This window comes from Manis pentadactyla, chromosome 2, assembly GCF_030020395.1.
Source record: "Manis pentadactyla isolate mManPen7 chromosome 2, mManPen7.hap1, whole genome shotgun sequence".
In the NCBI taxonomy this organism is placed as follows: Eukaryota; Metazoa; Chordata; class Mammalia; order Pholidota; family Manidae; genus Manis; species Manis pentadactyla.
This window is the reverse complement of record NC_080020.1, coordinates 67,986,646-68,006,152: the sequence shown is the minus strand read 5'-3', so window position 1 is coordinate 68,006,152 and position 19,507 is coordinate 67,986,646. Positions and strand designations below refer to the sequence as shown.

General features: G+C 51.6%; 1 protein-coding gene across 1 annotated transcript; it reads left to right on the top strand.

Annotated features, from left to right (window-relative positions):
- Positions 1 to 5,341: 5,341 nt before the first annotated feature.
- On the top strand, positions 5,342 to 14,808 carry NR2F1 (nuclear receptor subfamily 2 group F member 1). Its single transcript, XM_036925683.2, has 3 exons — positions 5,342 to 5,807; positions 8,209 to 8,736; positions 13,758 to 14,808. The coding sequence occupies exons 1-3, from the start codon at positions 5,345 to 5,347 to the stop codon at positions 14,036 to 14,038; spliced, it is 1,272 nt and encodes a 423-aa protein (XP_036781578.1). The 5' UTR covers positions 5,342 to 5,344; the 3' UTR covers positions 14,039 to 14,808.
- The last annotated feature ends 4,699 nt before the right edge of the window (positions 14,809 to 19,507 follow it).

Genomic DNA, 19,507 nt, shown 5'->3' with positions numbered 1-19,507 from the left:
TCCCAAGGGCCTCTTCCAAGTTTGGAAGCTTAGGATGGGAGCTGGCAAGAAGCCCACAGTGAAGACGAGGCCGCCGCCACTCCGGGGGAGTCTCAGTTCGCCCTCCCTCCAGGCCTTGACCGTAGCCTGCAAGGCCCGACCTAGGCCAGCCCTGCTAGGCTGGCTCATTTCTGAGCCCATCCAGCCCCGGGGCGCGGCCCCCGGCGTTAGCTTCCCCCGCCCCCCGCGCCCGCCCTGCTCGCCCTCTGACGCAAACGCACGCCCCTGCCCAGAGCAGAGGAAAGCGCTCCTGTTGGTTTTAATTGAGTATCTTCCTTTCACACACACCTCCTCGGTCCCCACTCCTGGGAGGTGACCCCCTCTCCCCCCACAGCCCTCTTGACTGTGGCGCGAGGAGTCTGGCCGGGCTGCGGGGCTGCGGATCTGGTGCTCTCTCGCTGCCGCTGCCGCCGCCGGTTCTCCGCTGGGGAAAGAGGCTTGGTGTTGCTTTTAATCCGCTGACACTATCGCCCACATCAAACAGGCAGCCATCGATCGTTTTGTGTTAGGGGATCCCGTTACAAACGGCGCCCGCAGGTGCGCGGCAAGAGCCGAGCTCACCATGCCCTGGCTGCAGCTAGGCAAGGCGCGGGCAACAGGGCCAGTTGCGGCCGCACTCGCAGCCCTCTCCACCGCCGCTCCCGCTCCGCACCAGGGGGAGTGGTGGGCGAGAGGGGCGAGGGGAGCCAGCGCTAAATCCGCGGATCCGCCGCCCCCGGTACTCCGCCCCCGCGCTGGATATCTGACAGCCGTTTCCTGCCGGTAGGGGTTTGTGGGGTAGGGGATAGAGAATGGGGTGGGGAAGACCTGTTTTGAATTTGGACTGATCATGCTCGGCTGGCACGATCCTCAGCTTCAGGGCGGCTCTGCAACAGCGATCCCTACCTCCGCGCCGCCGCTGGACAGAGGCCGGACGAGGGCAGCTCCGTAGCAGGCCCTGCGGAAAGTTCTCCTCGTCCGCACTCGCTAACTGGACTCCGGCCCCAGCCTGCAGAGGCCATTCGAGTCAAGGCCGCCTCTCGGCCTGTCTGCGATGCCAACCCCGAGTTCAAAAGAAACGATAATCATTGCATTACTTGCCTGGTGGGGCAGGACTTGACTGAATTTCTCTCCGGGTGCCCACGACTCACGGTGCAGTGTCCGAGGGCGGCCGGGCCCGCAACCGGGCGTCCAGCGGGCCTCCGGTTCCCTGGTGCTTGCTGTCTGTCGCCTCCTCTTCCACTCGCTCCGTCTCTCCACGTTCTCTTTCCTTCTCCCTGTCTCCCTCTTTCTGCCTGCTTCCTCTGCCCTCAACTGCCTGCCTCTGTACTGTATGGGGAGTAAAATTTAGAATTTATATATAGAAAGCTTGTTTTCTTTCTTTCTCTCTTTTACTTTTTTTTTTTTTTTGTCTTTTAATCATGTTCTTTTCACCTTTTAACTGACCAGGAGACGTGAGCGCGTTATCTGGGAAAAGGGGCGAGGGCAAGGAGCCCCTGCCAGCCCCCGTCACCTCCTCTCCATCAGCTGCGACAATGGGCCGCCGCTTGCAGAGTGCATTGACTGTCTCTCCATTATTCGAGCTCGAGGGGCTGTGGGGCAGGCACAGAAAAGCTTTTATTCTGCTCTTTAAAATCTTCGCTCGTCTCTAAGCTGTTGCGGACTCCCGACTTGTAGGCTGGAGAGATCGGGAAGCTAAAAACGCATCCCAAACACGCAGCGCTTCCCACACCCCTCCCTGGTGAAATTTAAAGTGAGAACGAGTATTAAAAAACAAACCCTACCTCTGTCAATACAGCGTGGCCATTTACTCCTACCTGTACCTGAGGGCGTGTTGAGGCTAGGGAAGCTGGAGCTGAGACAAACTTTTACGCTCTCCCGAGTGGAGGGGCGGGCGGGCCAGTGCAGCTCCCACCCCCGGCGGCTGCAGCGGCGGCTTTGTCACTCTGCGCCGTTTCGCGCCCGCCTGAGCTGACTAGGGGAGCGATCTCAAAACGTGGGGGGTGCGAGTGTGCGATTGGAGAATATGTAACTAATAGAAGTATCATTTTCTCCCAGTACGATCTTTCAAGGAAAAAAAAATCCATTGAAAGAATTTTCAAAGTGCTGTCTTCGTTTGGAGAAAAGGCACAGGCTGCCTGCAGGGAGGGGAGGAGGGACCCAGCAGTGCGCCTCCCGGTCGCGGCTCCCGTCCGCTAGGTGGCAGCCGGAGCCAGCGATTCCTACAGGCCCCGGGGCTGGACCCGCTTCTCCAGTCCGCCCCTCCTCCCGCGACCAATCGCCTCCGGGAATCGGAATCAGGGTCTGCCTCTCTCTCTCCCTCTCTCTCCCTCTCTCTCCCTCCCTCTCCCTCCCTCTCCCTCTCCCTTCTTTCCCCATCATCTCCCGCTTTCTCTTTCCCTCTCCCTCTTCCCTTTCCTCTCTCCTACTCTCTCTCTCCCACCCTCCCTCTCCCTCGCCCTCCACGTCTCCCCATCTCCCGTCTTCTTGCCTTCGCCTCTCTTCCTGGGACCCTGAGTTGGCTGCACTAAACCCCCTTCCCCAACAATATGAGGACTTACTACTATGCCAAGGGGGTGGGGGGGGGCGTAGGAGAGAAGGAAAAACGGATTAGTTGGAAAGTTTAATTTTTAAATTATCTTTGGGATGAATAGGAACGTTGATTTGGATTGATTTTGTGGTAATAGCTGCCAATTCCACGAGTGTGTTTTGTTGTCATTAAACCTTTAAACCAAGATATACTTTGGACCAAAAAACTAGGGAATCCCCTACCTTGTTTCTTAAAAGGATAGAAAATGAATAGGAATACCACACATGGATTATGTTTATATGTGAAAGAAGAAAATCCAAACCCAGTATATGTCACGAATTATTAAAATGATGAGTTTAATTCCCGTTAAAATTTTTCCTAACATTGTCAATGACACTGACTTAACGCTGATAAAACCTAATTTTAAAAACTTTTCAAAAGAAATGAAAATAATTTCCCTCTAATTCTCTTTCAACCCATTGCAAAGCGTTCTCCCCCTCACCATCCCTTCCCCCTCTAGTGTTCGTGTGTGTGTGTATGAGAGAGAGAGAGAGAGAGAGAGAAGAGAGAGAGAGACCATAGACGACCCATACTAATCAGGTCTCAGAGTAAATAGCAGCGCAGGGCGATCTCAATGTAAATTGCGCTTGTCAGAAACACGCCCCCCACCCCTCACTTTCTCTTCTCCTCCCCTCGCCATCCCCGTCAGTAGGTAGCTGAGAGGGAGGGGAAAAAAAAAAAAGAAAGAAAGAAAAAGAGGAGGGGGAGGGGCTCTCCAACCAATGGCGTGCAGGAGGCTTGCCTAACCTTAGCCTCCCATTTTCTCTCCCCCCCGATTCAGGGCTCTGACCAGTCAGTCGCCTTTGATTATCAGTTGCCAGCAGCCCTTCTCTTGGCTCCTTGACACGAGCTCCATATAAGGCAGCGATCTCCATAGAAACGTGTCAGTTTCAATAGTAGTGTCAAAGTTCACTATATACAGACATTCGCGCAGATCCCCCTTTCGGAAACATTGCTCTGCGAGTGCGCCCGTTTAAACGCATTCAATTTTGGGGTCTCTCTTTCTCTCTCCCTCTCTCTGTCTCTCTCTCCTCTCCCCCTCTCTGTCTCTCCTCCTCTCTTCCTCTCTTTTTCCTCCTCGCCTCTCTCAATCTCTCTTCTCTCCCCTTCTCTCTCCCCTTCCTCTTTTCTAACGTATTCTATTAGTTGTTTCTTCGTATTCTTCTTCTTTCTCTCCCTTTTCTCCCTCCTCGTCTCTTTTACTCCACTCCTGCAGGAGAGGTCTAAACTTAAAAAAAAAAAAAAAAAGAGGAGGAGGCACCCCCTTCGTATTCTTCTTATCGTTATTTTATACATATACGATTTTTTTTGGAGGGAGGGTGTTGGTTCCCGGCTGAAGAGCACTTATTTAAAATACTAAAAAAAGAACATTTTTGGGCGATCTCCAGGGTTTTTTTAACTAGCTCTGTGTGTTATAGCAGAAGAATCAGAAGAAGGAGCAAGAAAGAGGAAAAGAAGAGGATTATTTATTCGACCTACTTTGGATGTCTTTCTCGTTTTTTGTTGTTGTTTTTGTTTTTTGTTTTTTTTGCAAGTCTTTTTCTTCCGATTTTTATTTTTTCTATTTCGCTGTGAATTCGTCGCCGGCGTGAATTATCTCGTATTTTTCTCTCCTTCCTTCACCTCCCGAAAGAAGAAGGCAGCGAGAGCCCGGCGCCACCGGCACAACAAAAAGAGCAAAGTGTGTGACTCTCCTCGCCGGCCGCCTCCCGCTCTCCGGCGCTGCCTTCCTGAATGGCTGGCTGCGTCCGACCCTGGACCTGGCCCCCCGACACCAGCGCGCCCTGATCGCCGCCTGCAGCCTCGCCCCGCGCCCTGCTCGGCTTACCGCGCTCCCCTCAATCCCGAGCCCAGCTAGGGCTCCCGCCGGGACAGCGGCGGCGGCGCGGGCGGCCCCGATCCAGGCTCGCGCTTCGGCAGCGGCCCCGACTCCGGCCCGGACTCCGGCTCGGGCCCAGGCTCCTCCAGCGCCGCTCGCCGCTCTAACTGAGGCGGAGGCTCCAGCGGCGCGGGCAGCCGCGACCTCCTCCTCCGCCGCCGCCGCCGCCCTACCCGGCTTCCTATGTCTGCTCAGTCGGCGCGCAGCGCGTAGCCTGAGCGGCCGGCGGGCAGGCGGGCGCCCGGCGCGGGTGAGCGAGTGTGTGTGCGAGTGTGTGTGTGCGCGGGGGTGCGGACGAGGCGGAGGGCGAGTGTGTGCGCGCGCCGTGGCCCATGCCCGCCGCCCCCGGCGCTGCGCCCCGCGCCGCTCCCGGCTGCCGCCTGTGCCATTTCTGATTTTGCAACTTGGGGAAGAAGAAAAAAGCGAGAGAAGGGAGCTTGCTCGATTGGGGGGGGGTGGGGAGGGGGGGAAGGAGAGCGTGGCCCCCCCAGGATCGGAGCGCGGGGGGAGCGGGCGAGGGGAGCAGGGGTGTTGGGGGGGGGAGCCTGAGAGCCTGGGGGGGCTGCAAAAAGAGAGAAAGAAAACAGCAGGAACCACAACAAAACGCCAGCAGGGCGGGCGGGCGCGCAGCAGCAGCGGGGCGGCCGAGGCAGTAGCGGCGGCAGCGGCGGCGGCGGCGGCGGCAGCGGCCGGTGCCCGGCTCGGGTTCGGCTCCCGCGACCCCGGGGCGCCCAGCGGGCCCCCCTTCCCCTCCCCCTCCCCCCTTCCCCTTCCCCTTCCCCTCCCAGCGCGCCCGCGCGCCCCGCGGCCCTCGGCGAGCAGCTCGGCTCCCCCCAGCGCTCCCCGGGCCCAAAGATATGGCAATGGTAGTTAGCAGCTGGCGAGATCCGCAGGACGACGTGGCCGGGGGCAACCCCGGCGGCCCCAACCCCGCAGCGCAGGCGGCCCGCGGCGGCGGCGGCGGCGCCGGCGAGCAGCAGCAGCAGGCGGGCTCTGGCGCGCCGCACACGCCGCAGACCCCGGGCCAGCCCGGAGCGCCCGCCACCCCCGGCACGGCAGGGGACAAGGGCCAGGGCCCGCCCGGCTCGGGCCAGAGCCAGCAGCACATCGAGTGCGTAGTGTGCGGGGACAAGTCGAGCGGCAAGCACTACGGCCAATTCACCTGCGAGGGCTGCAAAAGTTTCTTCAAGAGGAGCGTCCGCAGGAACTTAACTTACACATGCCGTGCCAACAGGAACTGTCCCATCGACCAGCACCACCGCAACCAGTGCCAATACTGCCGCCTCAAGAAGTGCCTCAAAGTGGGCATGAGGCGGGAAGGTGAATATTTCTTCTCTGCTACTCTCCCTGAGCTTCGCCCGCTTCCCCGGCCCTCTCTCTTTTCTCTCGCGGGTGTGGCTGCTGTACCGTGCTGGGGCTCCTGCGGTCCCGGCCCGTTCCAGTTTCCCCTGTCCCCGCTGCCTTCCTCCCCCGGCGTCCCCCACAGACACACCAAGCTCGCTGCCGCTGCCTCCCCCTCCCGGCCTGCGCTCCTCTCCCGGCTCTTCCACCCCGCCCGCTGCTTGCTCAGGATTGTGTCCCTGGGATCGTGAGCTGTGACTTGAAATCCCTTTTCCCTCTGTCTTGGATGTGCTTGGTGTGTCTCTTTCCTGCGTGTGCGTGAGGATGCTTGGGGTTGAACTGGCATGAACTTGGGGAGGGGTGCTTATCTTCTCCAGAAAACTCTGTTTCTGGCTTGTTTTTCATTCCACTTTCCCCTCCACCTCTTCATACTCTTTATTTAAAATGGGGAGGGCTGGGACAGAGTACCCTGAACCATAGATTCATTGCTGTATCATCCTTTTGGAAGCTTAGCTTGGAAAAAGGAGTGAGATTTATTGCACTTGTAGGTCTAATTAAGGGGGAAGGGGGGCTTCTGGCCTGTTCACTGGTTCCCTCTCTTCTTCACGAAGCTGGGGCCGCCTCCTCCAGAGCTGTGGCCTTGTTTTCACCCCTATACTTTGAAAGGAAAGTTTGTGACTGAACCGTGCTTTCATAGTTGTGCCATTTTAAACGCATGATAGTCGTTTTATTTCTTCATCAAACTCCACCCTCTGCTTAAATACTGCATACAAATTACAATTTACAACAGCATTTACCGATCCTTCTGATTTGGCTATAATGCATAGACTGCAGCTGGCATGAGCTTCCACATCATTTAATCCCTGTGTTGTATGGGTTTGGTTTCTTTTAACACAACTTTTGATGTTGTATTTAGATATGCTCCATGTTCATGTGTCAAGAGATGCAGCACTTTTCTTATAAATATATTTAGCCGTTTACAGTTAAAGTTTATCTTCTTACGATCATTAAAGATGTCTTATAGTCAAATTAGCAAACCAGTCAATTTTGCACAATGCAGATTACTCCTTCTTGTAATTGACTTTAAAATTATATTTTATATACCACAAGAAAAGAAATTGAATTCCTTCAGATCTCAAGGAGCAGGCGAATATGACGAGTTCATTTCTAGCTCCAGGGAGATTTTGTAAGCATCTGGAAAAAAAGAAAACTTTGAATTGTGTTCTCATTTAATTGAAAAATAACTGCCAAGTTCAAAACTATAATTAGAAAAAAGTATTTTAGCCTATTTTGTTTCAAGAGCCTAAATTGCACTGAAGTTTGCATTAAAAATAGAGTCAAAGCAAACTTAAGAAAATAGTGCACAATCTGAAATAAGACAGCTACATGGACGTGGACATATCTATATTAATTTGTTGGGGGGAGAGTTCAGTAGCCCTAACTTTTCCTAAAGTTGTCTTTGTTTACATGGCAATTTAAAACGCTGGCACTGTTGAAGTAAAACATACACATTTAAAAAAAAACTTTGGTCAGCTTTAAGAACTCAAAGCATGCTTACGTTTTGCATTCAGATGGTTAATGAATCCAGTGTTTTTGCAGTTGCAAGCTCGTGCATTCACTGGGCAAAAGCTGGCTGCAGGTTGCAGTGGCACCGCGCAAGACAGACATTAATTATATTTCCCACTTTTTTCAATAATGTTTGGCTACTGTAAGTTCAACTTTTTTCTTGAAATCTTTCAATTTTCTGTTGCTTTTAAGAGAACTTTGTGTGGGGCGATGGGGAGGAGGGAATAGGGGAGGGGTGCAGGATACTTGCTTTCTATTCAGAAGTTGTAAGTGGTTATGTAACTTGTATCTATTTTAAGGATAATTCTATAGCATTTTTAAAGAATATGGAAACATTTTGAGCAAAAAACTGCTTGCTTGCAGATGAAGAGGCAGCTAGGCATTTGCCTAGAACCACAACCTTTCTCTGGTTTGCTTGTGGGGTGTGTGTGTGTGTTTTACCCTGATTTGTTCATTTTGGAGGGGTGAGTGGAGTATCCTTAACTTGTGTGTTACTCCTCGGTGGTGGAGGGGTTGGGTGGCACTTTCTTTGCCATGCCAGGCTGGGGATCCTGAAGGCAGGCCTAGTTCTGGCAGGGCTACGGTGGCCAGGGTTGCAGGCGATAGCTGGGCATACCGAGCAGCGGAGCTGGAGAGCCTCACTCCAGATTTCTTCCCGGTGTGGGCTGTGCATGAGAGCGAGCGCGAGAGAAGTGCGCCGAGCGCGAGTGGCTGCGGGAAGAACCTTCGCATTGTGTCGGGTGCGCTGCGGCGCGACGATGTTCGCAAGCCCCCTGGATGCACATTGCCTCTTTTCTCTCTTTCTTTTTGTCAGCGGTTCAGCGAGGAAGAATGCCTCCAACCCAGCCCAATCCAGGCCAGTACGCACTCACCAACGGGGACCCCCTCAACGGCCACTGCTACCTGTCCGGCTACATCTCGCTGCTGCTGCGCGCGGAGCCCTACCCCACGTCGCGCTACGGCAGCCAATGCATGCAGCCCAACAACATCATGGGCATCGAAAACATCTGTGAGCTGGCCGCGCGCCTGCTCTTCAGCGCCGTCGAGTGGGCCCGCAACATCCCCTTCTTCCCGGATCTGCAGATCACCGACCAGGTGTCCCTGCTACGCCTCACCTGGAGCGAGCTGTTTGTGCTCAACGCGGCCCAGTGCTCCATGCCGCTGCACGTGGCGCCGCTGCTGGCAGCTGCCGGCCTGCACGCCTCGCCTATGTCCGCCGACCGCGTCGTGGCCTTCATGGACCACATCCGCATCTTCCAGGAACAGGTGGAGAAGCTCAAGGCGCTGCACGTCGACTCGGCCGAGTACAGCTGCCTCAAAGCCATCGTGCTGTTCACATCAGGTGAGTCTGCGGTCGTTGGGAGGTCAGGCCGCGCATGGGCAACCGCAGGCCCCGCTGCGCCGCGGCTGGGCCTCCTGCGCTGCGTCGCTGCGTCCGGCGAGACTTGGGCCTGGCCGGGACCTGCAGCCCCTGGGTCAGGATGCGGCTGGCGGTGCCGCTGCCATCTTGGGCGCACGGCGGTGCGGGAGCTGAGGCAGCAGGCGGCTGGGCCCAGCGGCCTCGACCCCCTCGCGGGGCCGCGGCGGCGGGTGTGTGTGTGTGGTAGGGGGGCGGGGAGGCGGTGCCGTGGATCCGTCTGGCTGCGCGTGTGTGCGGTGTGTTTGTGTGTGCGAAGTGCGTGTGCGTGTGTGCGCGCCACAGCTCAGCTTTTCTGGGGGAGGAGAGGGAAGGAAGAGAACGTGGGAATGCGGCTTTCTCTGTGTGGCACGGTCCCTGGATGAGTTTGCCGACACGGGGAGACAGAGAGGTGGAAAGAGAGCAATACGCGCAAATAAATCATAAATAATCCCGCTTTATTGCTGCCTGATTTTCCCTTATCGGAAACCATTCATGTTTGCAGTTGCTGAGGTTATTGAGGCTCATAAAAAAGAGGATTCGATCTAAACAAGAAAGATAAAAAACAAAAGCAATACTGTAGAACCCGCAAGTATGGGAGGATATTCCCGCCCTGGAGATAAATCTCATAGCCATGCAAAACACAAGAACACTGGAAATTTAACAGAGTGCCTTAAAAATATCAAATTAAATGTAGGCGGTGGTAACATGCATGTTAACAATTTCTCTTGTGATAGATGGTTCAAATTAACTTCCAGGAAAGTGCATTAACGTTGCCTTTGAAGGCTCTGGTCTGAACCTCTGAGAACACTACCCGCCTTTTATTATTGTAACCTGCAAGAGGGAAACATATAAACACCCAGGACAGCAGGTAATGGGGGGAAATATAAACAAAGCCAGAAAGGACGCTGGTGGGGAACAGAGGAGCTCAGACTGGCTCTTAGGCCTTGCCCACTGTGAACAGGGTTAGCTGCAGTTTTACCACCATTATTGGCACTATTGTTTTTAATTCCTCCATTCAGAGAATAAATAAACCATCTTAATAAATCTATCCTAGAGCCAGGACCTCCAAAGGCCAAATTAAAACCATTCTTGAGCAAAAATGGCAAAACACCATTCCCAAGGCCTTGTTGAACAGTAAGCAGTGGTATAATCTATCAATATTTCTTGGCTTTCATGCGTGAAAAATCGTATTTACATTGTATTAAAATGACTCTTAAATTTGCACAATATTGTAACGTAGCAAATGTAGTATTAATATCGATCTGAGCAGCAGATAATTTATTTAGACAAGAACATCTCATTTGTATGCAGGGTGGCCAGAGCCGTGGACTTGGACTGCCCCCCTTTTACTTTCAGTGCAAATGCAGGTCTGCTAGTGGGAGAGGGAGTTATTCTTTGCAAGAGGATAAAGTGCGAACCTTAAAACAAATGGAAGATTTATTGAATAGCCTCCTCGGTGTTTGAATGCATTTTATCTTAATAAGTCTTCTTGATGGAAACGTGTTTTTCAAAAGTGACAAAGAGCCTGGGAAGCAGCGACCAGGCTGCTTTAGCTCTGGCAGGCCTGGGGCCTGGCTGGCTCTCCACTAACTGGCTCTTTAGCCAAATTAATCAGGAAGCAAGCCAGTGTCAGGAAAGCTGGGGTTTTAAAATCTCATCCAGTGAGGTGTCTTGAAGCAGAAATGTGACCTGGAACTCGACAGAGGTCTTATCAAGAATGGTCACCCTCTCTCTTCCTTGTCCCCTCTTTAGGTTCTTTGAACCCCCTTAATTTTTCTGGTTTCATTTCCTTTCCCAGAGAGAGAGGCGAGGACTGTGTAGCCTGTGGGGAAGATTGTGGAATTTGTGCTTTTCTTTCAACTTCCCATCCTAAAACACCCCTATGAAAAGTGTTCCTTTAAAAAAAAAGTTTTCCCAAGGAAGTTTCTCGAATCAAGTCTTCAAGGTGCAAGAGAGGCCTGGGAGTGAACAATGACTTTATTTTGTTAGAAAATTGCAAGCAGAATATCTGAGAATGGAAATAGGGCTGTCAGTAGTAATTCACCCCCCTCCTCCATACAACACATTTCCACTTTTGACTAAACTTGTTTTGATTGCTAGCCAGGAGGGAATTCATGGGAAGCCTTCTCAAAGTCATCCAACTTTTAAGCAGACTTTGAATGATGGAAAAGACAGTTTTAGACATATTGTCCAATGAAGTTTGCTCTGGCTAAGTATTTGAAGCTAGCACGGGAGTTCCCTGTGGTGGTTTTTACATTTGGCCTCTGGATGGTATGTTTAATCCTTAATATTCTGGACAGCATCCAAGGACTAGGTCATGACCTGAACTTACTTTAAAAATATTTTTCATTAATTCACACACCTAAATATTCCCTCAAATAAATGAGACCTTCTCTGAAAGGAGCCATCTAGTCAACATAAATACAATAAATCCATTTTCAGCACAATAATAACTTTGATTTCTAGTTATGGCAGCTGATTACATCTATATTTCTTGAACACTAAACTCTTCTGAATGCACAACATGAAATACATTCTCTGCACTACAGAGCCTAAGCCGGGAGGGCCTGAGCAGTAATGGTTATTTATTTACATAATTTCTTTTCCATATACTGTAGAAGAAATATTGAGGGTTCTAACATTGACACTACCATATAAAAAGTAAGGCATGGATTTTGCACATTCTGCCTCCTTGTCTTATCTGGGATATAACTCCTGGAGTGTAAATGTGTACTGCATTATACCCCCTGCTCACCTAGCTTTGCTATCACAACCACCCAATTGATCTGAGAGCTCACACTGGCTGTCCACAGTTGGAGGAATCCTGTTGCAGGAACACCCAGAGTGGGAATGTCTATTGAGAGTGGAAAGCCAGGCCTGAACTAGGGCTTCTGCTGGAGGGAGGCCACAGGGCTGGCCAGGCTGGCACCTGGAAGCCAGGACCACATACAGGCATCCTGCCTTCAAAGAAGAAAAGAAGTCGAAGCAGCCAGGCACGTCTTTCCTGGTTTCTCTCCCTTGGAGTGCCCTAGCTGAGAGAAGGATAGTAACCTTGCAGTCCAGGGCCCTAATTGTAAATATCAGATAAAAATTTTACAGACCTGAGGGGATACCATATGGATCTTTAAAAAATCTTCTGGGGCATCATTGGATCCTTTTCATATTGCATTGTCTGAGGCTAAAAGGGATCCTGTGGCATAATGGGTAGGTAATGCATGAAAGCAAGATATATGTAAATATGAGTCTGCATGGTGGCCATTTAGCGGGGCCAGGTTAGCAAGCAGGGCCAAGAGCAGACCTTAAGGTGTAAGGGGACTAAGCAGTGGGGCCCCACAGTGCTTCTGTCTTCAACCTGCGAGCCATAAAATCTCACTGGATTCACAAGTCAGGCCAGTACGGACGCACCCAAGCAGCTGGCTGGAGTAATTAGACATCTAAGAGGAACCCAGTCTGGATCTGGGGTCAAAGGAGACTGCCTCAGAAGTTCTTGAATTATCACTAGTCTATTTGTAGTTTTGCTCAAGGCCAAAGCCTTGTAGAGGAAGGTATTAGAATGCTTTGTAAATCCCAGTTCTTGAAATGTAAAGACATAAAGCTCAGAAACTCAGCAGACACAAAAGTTTGTCTTTGAATCATTTGCTGTGACTTCTCAGGGTCACACCTGCCCATTCACAAATGTATAATGTCCTTTCGGGGGCATTGCCATGCATGAATTTCTTCCTATTAGCAAACTATCTGTCTATTAGCAAAGTCTGCCTTTCATCTCTAGTCAGCCTCCTGACTGGCTAAACACTCTTCTGTGATCTTCCTGCTTTTAAAATATTTATTATTAATATAAGAAACAACACAGGTGTTTGAAGTAGGAGAGGAAATCTTTACTTCATTCCTCTGATTTCACCTTCCCCTCTATTTACTTGTCTCTGGTTAGTTGATAAAGTATAAACTGCTGTCTCAAAATATATTTTGGAGACCGAGAAGACCCTTGGTTGATGTGAAATAGAGGTTTTGAGATGCTGTCATTGTGCTTTGGTGTCTTTTTCTCCCTTGGTCCTGCCACAGAAAACCTGTCTCCCCAATCTCTCCTCCACTCCCCACCTCCCAGTTCTGAAGCAGCAGCCCAGCTTTGTGTCTGATCACTGGAGATGTCTCCTTTCTGCAGCCTGGAGTAACCAAGCCATATTCCTCCTGATTATTGTACAGTTTACAGAGATGTGACCAATTTTCAATTACTTGATCTAAAGCACAGATAGAAGTGTATACCCTCATCAAGGATTTGCCGCAGAGCTCTTGCTTGCATAGATAGTGGATCTCAAATCTTATATGGCTAAAGCAAGGGCTTGATCTGATTCCAAGCACTACCAAGCCCATGATATTTTACCCCCTCCCATGTATTTGTTCACTACACAATCTAGGTTCTTCTTAAGGTTTCTAGTCGGGGTCATTTGGGTTTGAGAGGGAGATTTCAAGAAACCTGTAAGAACTGCCACCAGGCTACATATTTCTTCAGGGCTCCTGAACACCCCAAAACCAGGGGCAAAGGAGCAAAAGTCCCCCCTTTAATGAGCACAGTGGAAAGATGCTCCTCTGCAGACGGAGGATAGGTTGTTATGCAGAGCAAACATGGCTTCAGCATCGTACATTATTTAATCCAAAGGTGAAAGAGGAAAAACAAAGGGACTAGAGAGGTTGCTACCTCTGCATGTGTGCAATTCTCTCTCCAGGTCTTCTTGGCTTGGTGGGGGCTTGATTTATTTTTATTTGCACTGGGGGTTGGGAGGAGGGAATGATAGAAGCTTGGGGAGGCACGGAGGGGAGGATTTCTTTTTTTTTTCCCCCTCCTATTTTTTTCTTTTATCCTTAAAAAAATAATAATTTAATTGCTTGTTGTTTGGGCCATTGCTGCTCACTGACCTAACCGTGTGCCCCCTCCCCCTTGTCTCTCCTTCCTGTGGCCGCTCGGGCAGATGCCTGTGGCCTGTCGGATGCCGCCCACATCGAGAGCCTGCAGGAGAAATCGCAGTGCGCGCTGGAGGAGTATGTGAGGAGCCAGTACCCTAACCAGCCCAGCCGCTTTGGCAAACTCCTACTGCGGCTGCCCTCGCTGCGCACCGTGTCCTCCTCGGTCATTGAGCAGCTCTTCTTCGTCCGCTTGGTAGGTAAAACCCCCATCGAAACTCTCATCCGCGATATGTTACTGTCTGGGAGCAGCTTCAACTGGCCTTACATGTCCATCCAGTGCTCCTAGACCTTGGGCACTTCCCGCCTGTTCCCCCAACCCCATCCCCTAGAGACTCAGAGGACCAGCAGGGGCTATGGACTCCAAAACTTCCGGAACACCAGGCGCTGACGCAGGGTGTGGCAGCTGGGCAGGCCAGGCAATGGGGAGGAGGGCCAGGGGGAAAAGAGCAGCCCACCCTGCAGATGCAACGCGAGCTGCAAACAAGGAGAAAAAGAGACTTTTTAGAATCAGATCTGTGAACACGTTGGAGGAAAAAAAAAAAAAAGGACCCTTGCGTCTGGTGAGAAAAAGAAAAAAATATTGGAAGAGAGGACCATGAGACTTTTAATAAAACTAAAGGAGACTAATGGACCTTCCAGGATTTATTGTGGACGGATGTGGATATATTCTGTACAGAAAATAACACACATGGAAGTGGACTGAATTCTATGTAGAAACACCCCCCAAACATTGTTATTCATTTTGTAAAATACTAGTCTTTATTTTCATTTTTTGTAAAATTTAAACATCGTATGCACATAAAAAAGGAAACAAGAATTAGGGGAAAATAACATTTTCCAAATAATTATTAAAAAAATTGTCCTGTGTCTATGTATCTATATCTGTTTTGTATTTTTTTCTGGTTCCAAACCAGATTTCCTGTGATTCTATACTAATAATTTTTGATATAACCCTTTGCTTCTTATAATGAGTGCGATATATGTTGTCAAGGCTGTTCTTCAAGAATTAAAATTGAAGTGAAAATTTAAACAAAAAAATAAAAGAATTTAGCAAAATCCATGTGTCCGGTTGCTTGACAGATGCCATCAGTGCAACAGAGCCCTCCAATTAATTTCTACTCCAATTATTATTAGAATGGGAGATTGAGGGGAAACTTTTAAGGACTATTAGCAAGTTGTCTAGCTTTATTTCCTGAAACCAAGCCACTGCCTGCTTCGGTAGGCCAGAGAAGGAAGGGCACCCGTGGTTGCTGGCAGCAGCTGTTGTGATCTGGTGCATGGTGGATGCCCTGAATGCTGGAAGCTGGCGCAGGCAAGGTCATGGGGTGGGGATGGGCTGCATCTCTGGGTACTGCCTGCTTCAGTGACTGCAGGTGAGAGCTTGCCTGGCTGGAGAGGCTGTGGAGAGGCACAGCGCGCTGGCTGTGGGGGCCTGGGGAAGGAGAGTGCCGCTCAGATGTCTCTGCCTCAGGCTTTTGACTGAAAGATCGGCTTCTCCCCAGCTCTGGAAAAGAAGAGTTGGGGTTCAGTACTGAGAGTCCTGGCTTTGCTCCCCCTTATGGTCTACTGAAGAGGTCTCTATGTCACTCTAGATCCTGTGACAGGGCTTCCCTGGAGGGTCCTCAAATTCTGTTGGGTGGAGGAAGGGACCCTCCTGCAGAATTTGGGCCCTAGTGGCACTTTCAGGGCAGAACCACCTGCTGAGGCCTCTCCTTGGGTGTGCATCGGGGACCTGCTCTCTGTAACAGCTATCAGAGCATGCGTTTTATAGGATCCTAGTCAGTGCTGCAAGACACATACTGCCAAGAGAGCTTTTTCTTAATGTATTAGTAAAGTGTTATTTAAAAATAACACCCCTCACCTCCTCTCCCTCTCCAGCCCCAAACAGACCCAGGATCGGCTGAGACAGGAACTTCACTTTCAGAAGTCACTGGCGAAGTTCGCTGTCTAGAAGTTTTCAGCCTGCCTCCTGCTCTGCCCCCTTTAAAATTCATTAACAAGCTCCAACCCTCATGAGGTTTTAATATTCTGGGTACAGCACAGCCAGGGAAGTGCCATGTTCTCTGTGGAGAATCCCAGGCCTACCTAGGAACCCACCTGTGCCCCAGCAGGCCAGGCCAGCAATCATGGTGTGTGTGGTTGGAGCCCTTTGGGCCCAGGGCCCTCCTGCCCTGCCACATGTCCCTCTCTTCTCTGGGCCTCATCCTTTTCCCCACACCCAGGGACAGTGTCTTTGGACCTAGGCTGACTCATCTTTAGGCTGGGCACTCAAGGCAGGAGGGAAGTGGGAAGCCCTGGCCACCTCCAGAAGTCTCAGAGAGCCCACCCTGGCTGTCCAATCGTGGAGTGTGGGAATGGGATGAGGTGGGCTACAGTCTGGGAATGAAGAGAGAGGGAAGCAGAGCTGCCTGCAAGTGTTCACCCATCTTTCCTGCCTTTCTTGAAATGAGATGTAAATATATTCATTACAGTGTGATCCCTCTGATGAAAACAGAAAAACATTTTTCTAAGTCTGAAACGTATTTTTCAATTAATTTCAATACGGAGGTCCAAGCACAAGGTGCCCAGTGTGGGAACTGGCCCAGAAGCAGAGGCCCAAGATGTTCAATTCAAGACTCTTGCTTCAGGATGCAGAGGTGACAGTGGCAACTTGGCTCTTGCCCAACAGGGCCAGAAGCATTGCCTGCGGCCTGGGGAACCCAGGCAACCCTTCTAAGCCTGGGCCCAAGCCTGGGGTAATCAACACAGCCGTAGGAAGAAGAGCAGGCCTTGCTATAGCTTCACAGGCTAGGTCTAGAAACCAGGAAGCTCTGGGGCTGAACAGAAGGGAGGAGCAAGAGGTGCTCTGCTCTGTGCTGGGAAGGACCGAGCGGCAGACAATGGGTTTCTCCTCTGTCATCTCCTTGGTGGCTGCGGTAGTCCCCGCCTACATTACACACAGTGAGACAGCCGTCTTCTGAGGTCTCTGTGTGTCTCAACCAGAGAGACAGGACTTCTCAGGGCCTCGGGGACCCTGTGGTCGCCCGGGCAGGGCCGGCTCTCTACTCTCAGGGCAGTCAGCTGGGAACCATGCATCTATTCTCAGGTGAGGTTTAGTTAGCAGCGGAGAGCACGGCACCCAAACCAGGCACCAAGCCTTCACACAACCAAGAAGTGTCATCTCTGTTGCCAGCGACCTAAACACTCCCTGGCTGGGCTGACCAGTGACCGCAGCCTGAGGGCTAAGGGCAGAGTGGCCCGGGCTCTCCTCACAGAGCGGAAGGCAACGACAGTAGTGGGTGGGCTGTCCCCAGCCCCGTATCCTGTCCTCTTCAGAACCTGGGAGCTACTGGGCAGAAGGTGACATGAAGCAGGTGGGAATTTCCTCTGCCTGGGTGGCCACAGGAAGGCCCCTGAGCAGTGAATCTGCCTTCGAGCCAAGCGCCAGGGGGAGCCGTGGAACCCCGGTAAAAAGCCTCAGGCAGGCGTAGGTCCTACCGTTGTCTGGGCGGTAGCCCTGCCTTGGCCTGTCTGGCCATCGCAGTCCGAAGGAGTAAAGAGAGTAGGAGAGTAGGGCTGGGCTAACTGGGCGGATAGAACAGACGCGTTCCCCAGAGCCAGAGGAAATGTGTCTTAGCAGCTGGAAGGAGGCCCACACAAGGTGACTTATCTCTCAAAATTACCTGTGACATATGAAAGTCGAACGTTCCCTTTTCTAACCCAACACTTACTGGACGACTGAGAACGTTGGGGGCTTTGAAGTAGGTTTTAACTACTTTAGCCACAGCTTTGCTGAAAACATCAAAAAGGCCATCCCGCGACGTGCTCTCTCCTCCAGGAATCTCTAGGGAATGAGACTGAGCCTCATCCACCGCTGAGGGACAAGCAGTGTCAAGGGAATTACAATGTGACCTTTGCCCCCACCCACCCACATCCCCACCTGAGATCAGGCCTGGGGAAAGCCAGGGATGGGCGTCGATCCCGGCCACCAGAACCACCTTGGACTTTGGGGCTGTATGCCTTGCGTTAGTTCAGGCTCGCGGTTCACTGGCAGCCGCAAAGGGTCTCGGTCCGCTCCCAGAGGCCCCCACCACCCAGTTTTGCGCTCACGGGCAGTAAGGACCTGGAGCCCCTTGATTCGAGCCCACCTGAGCTCGTCTGCTTGGAGTGTGCAAAGTTTATTTTTAAAAATTCCTTCTTCTCCCCCGCCACTCACAGTCAGTCCTTACATTTCCTACAGCGGCAGATCACCTCCCATCAGGCCCTCGATCCTCGGAACAAATCACCTGAATGTCTCTGCAAATGGGAAAACGTGAAGGAGCGTGAGGAGGGTGTGCAGGGAGACACAGGCGGGAAATAATAAAACTCTTGTTAGAGGGCCTGCTCAGGATCCGTGGCGGCACTGGGCCTTTTACTTGGAAAGCCAAAGAGTTGTATTCCTAAATGAGTTAAAGACCCATTTACCTCTGTCGTGTTCTATTCATCAAGCCACAAGTTGAGAGTTCCTAACATGAAACTATTTGTTTGCTTACACAACCAGCTGGGCGCAATTTCACGTCTGAGATATCTATCTGAAAGCGCCTCTCATTTATTATCTCTCCTTGTCAGCGAATCCATTTTCCAGCTCTCCCTCCCCACCCCTCCTTCGTAGTTTATTTATTTATTTATGGTGGGACATCTTTGCCTGGGCTTGAAATGCTCCCTGGGGAGCGGCAGTTCCCTGAGCGGTGTCTGCTGCGCCTAGGGCGCGTGGCCCAGGGGGCCGTAGAGGTACGCTCGCCACCCCCCGCTGACCCCAGCTGGCTGAGCGGCCAGGGTGCGGGGCGGGCAGTGCTGGCTGAGCGGCCAGGGTGCGGGGCGGGCAGTGGGTGGGCCTGGCCGGACCCTGCGGAACTGCCTTTCTCCCTGGCTGTCCTCCCTGATAGCACTCCCAGAGTAAGACGCAACCACCTGTGCGAGGAGGGGTTAGCGGGAAGCCTGGCCGGGGAGTCCAGGAGCCCCTCTCTGAGATGAGGGCCCAAGATACGGATTTGAGAGATGCTTTCACAAAGCCTCACCTAGTCCCATGGGGCTAATTTCTTCTCCCGGGCCGGAGCGCGGAGTGAGTAACCAAGATGTAAATAGTTGTGTGGTGGGTTGGGGGAGGGGGCAGCGCAATTATTGTGTGTGTGGAGGGGAGAAGGCTGCACGTGGTTTCAATTTTGAAGTACAAAGAAATAACATGCAATGCAGAAAATAGGTTTATGAATGTAATTGAGAGGAAAGAAAACAATTAACACGGTGCAAGCTTGCACACTCGATTCTCCACCCCTCGCCTTCTCTTCTACCCCAATTTTGAGAAATCTGAATCATGTGGATAGAATGGGTCTAGACAGTTGGATCAGGTTGAGGAGGGAATCCCTGAAGGAGCTCACAGTGATGGGTGGATAATGGTGTCTATCCTCTCCTAGTCTGCTGGGGCCTTTTCCAATAGAGCTGAAAGCAAGGGATCAGATCCCCAGTGTATAAAATACCCCTAGTTGTAAAGATGGAAAGGAGAGGGGTGTCTGTAAGGGAGGGGAAAGGGAGAAAGGGTGAGCGAACGAGGCATTTCTTTAAGACAGACCAGGCTGGTCTCTGCAAGCTACCCTATTGTGTTGATTTAGGAAGACATTTGCTGTATATAACGTTTAAGGCTGATAATATCATTGCGCAGCCAGATAAATAAAGCGTTGGCCCAACCATGGGGTCAGCGATCGATCTCTGGGCTCAGAGGAAAAAGGAGAGAGACAGGGTC

Coding starts and splice junctions, on each gene's coding strand:
- NR2F1 (XM_036925683.2), top strand. CDS start 5,345: ATGGCAATGGTAGTTAGCAGCTGGCGAGATCCGCAGGACGACGTGGCC. Junction 5,808..8,208: donor AGTGGGCATGAGGCGGGAAG/GTGAATATTTCT, acceptor TCTTTTTGTCAG/CGGTTCAGCGAGGAAGAATG. Junction 8,737..13,757: donor CATCGTGCTGTTCACATCAG/GTGAGTCTGCGG, acceptor CCGCTCGGGCAG/ATGCCTGTGGCCTGTCGGAT.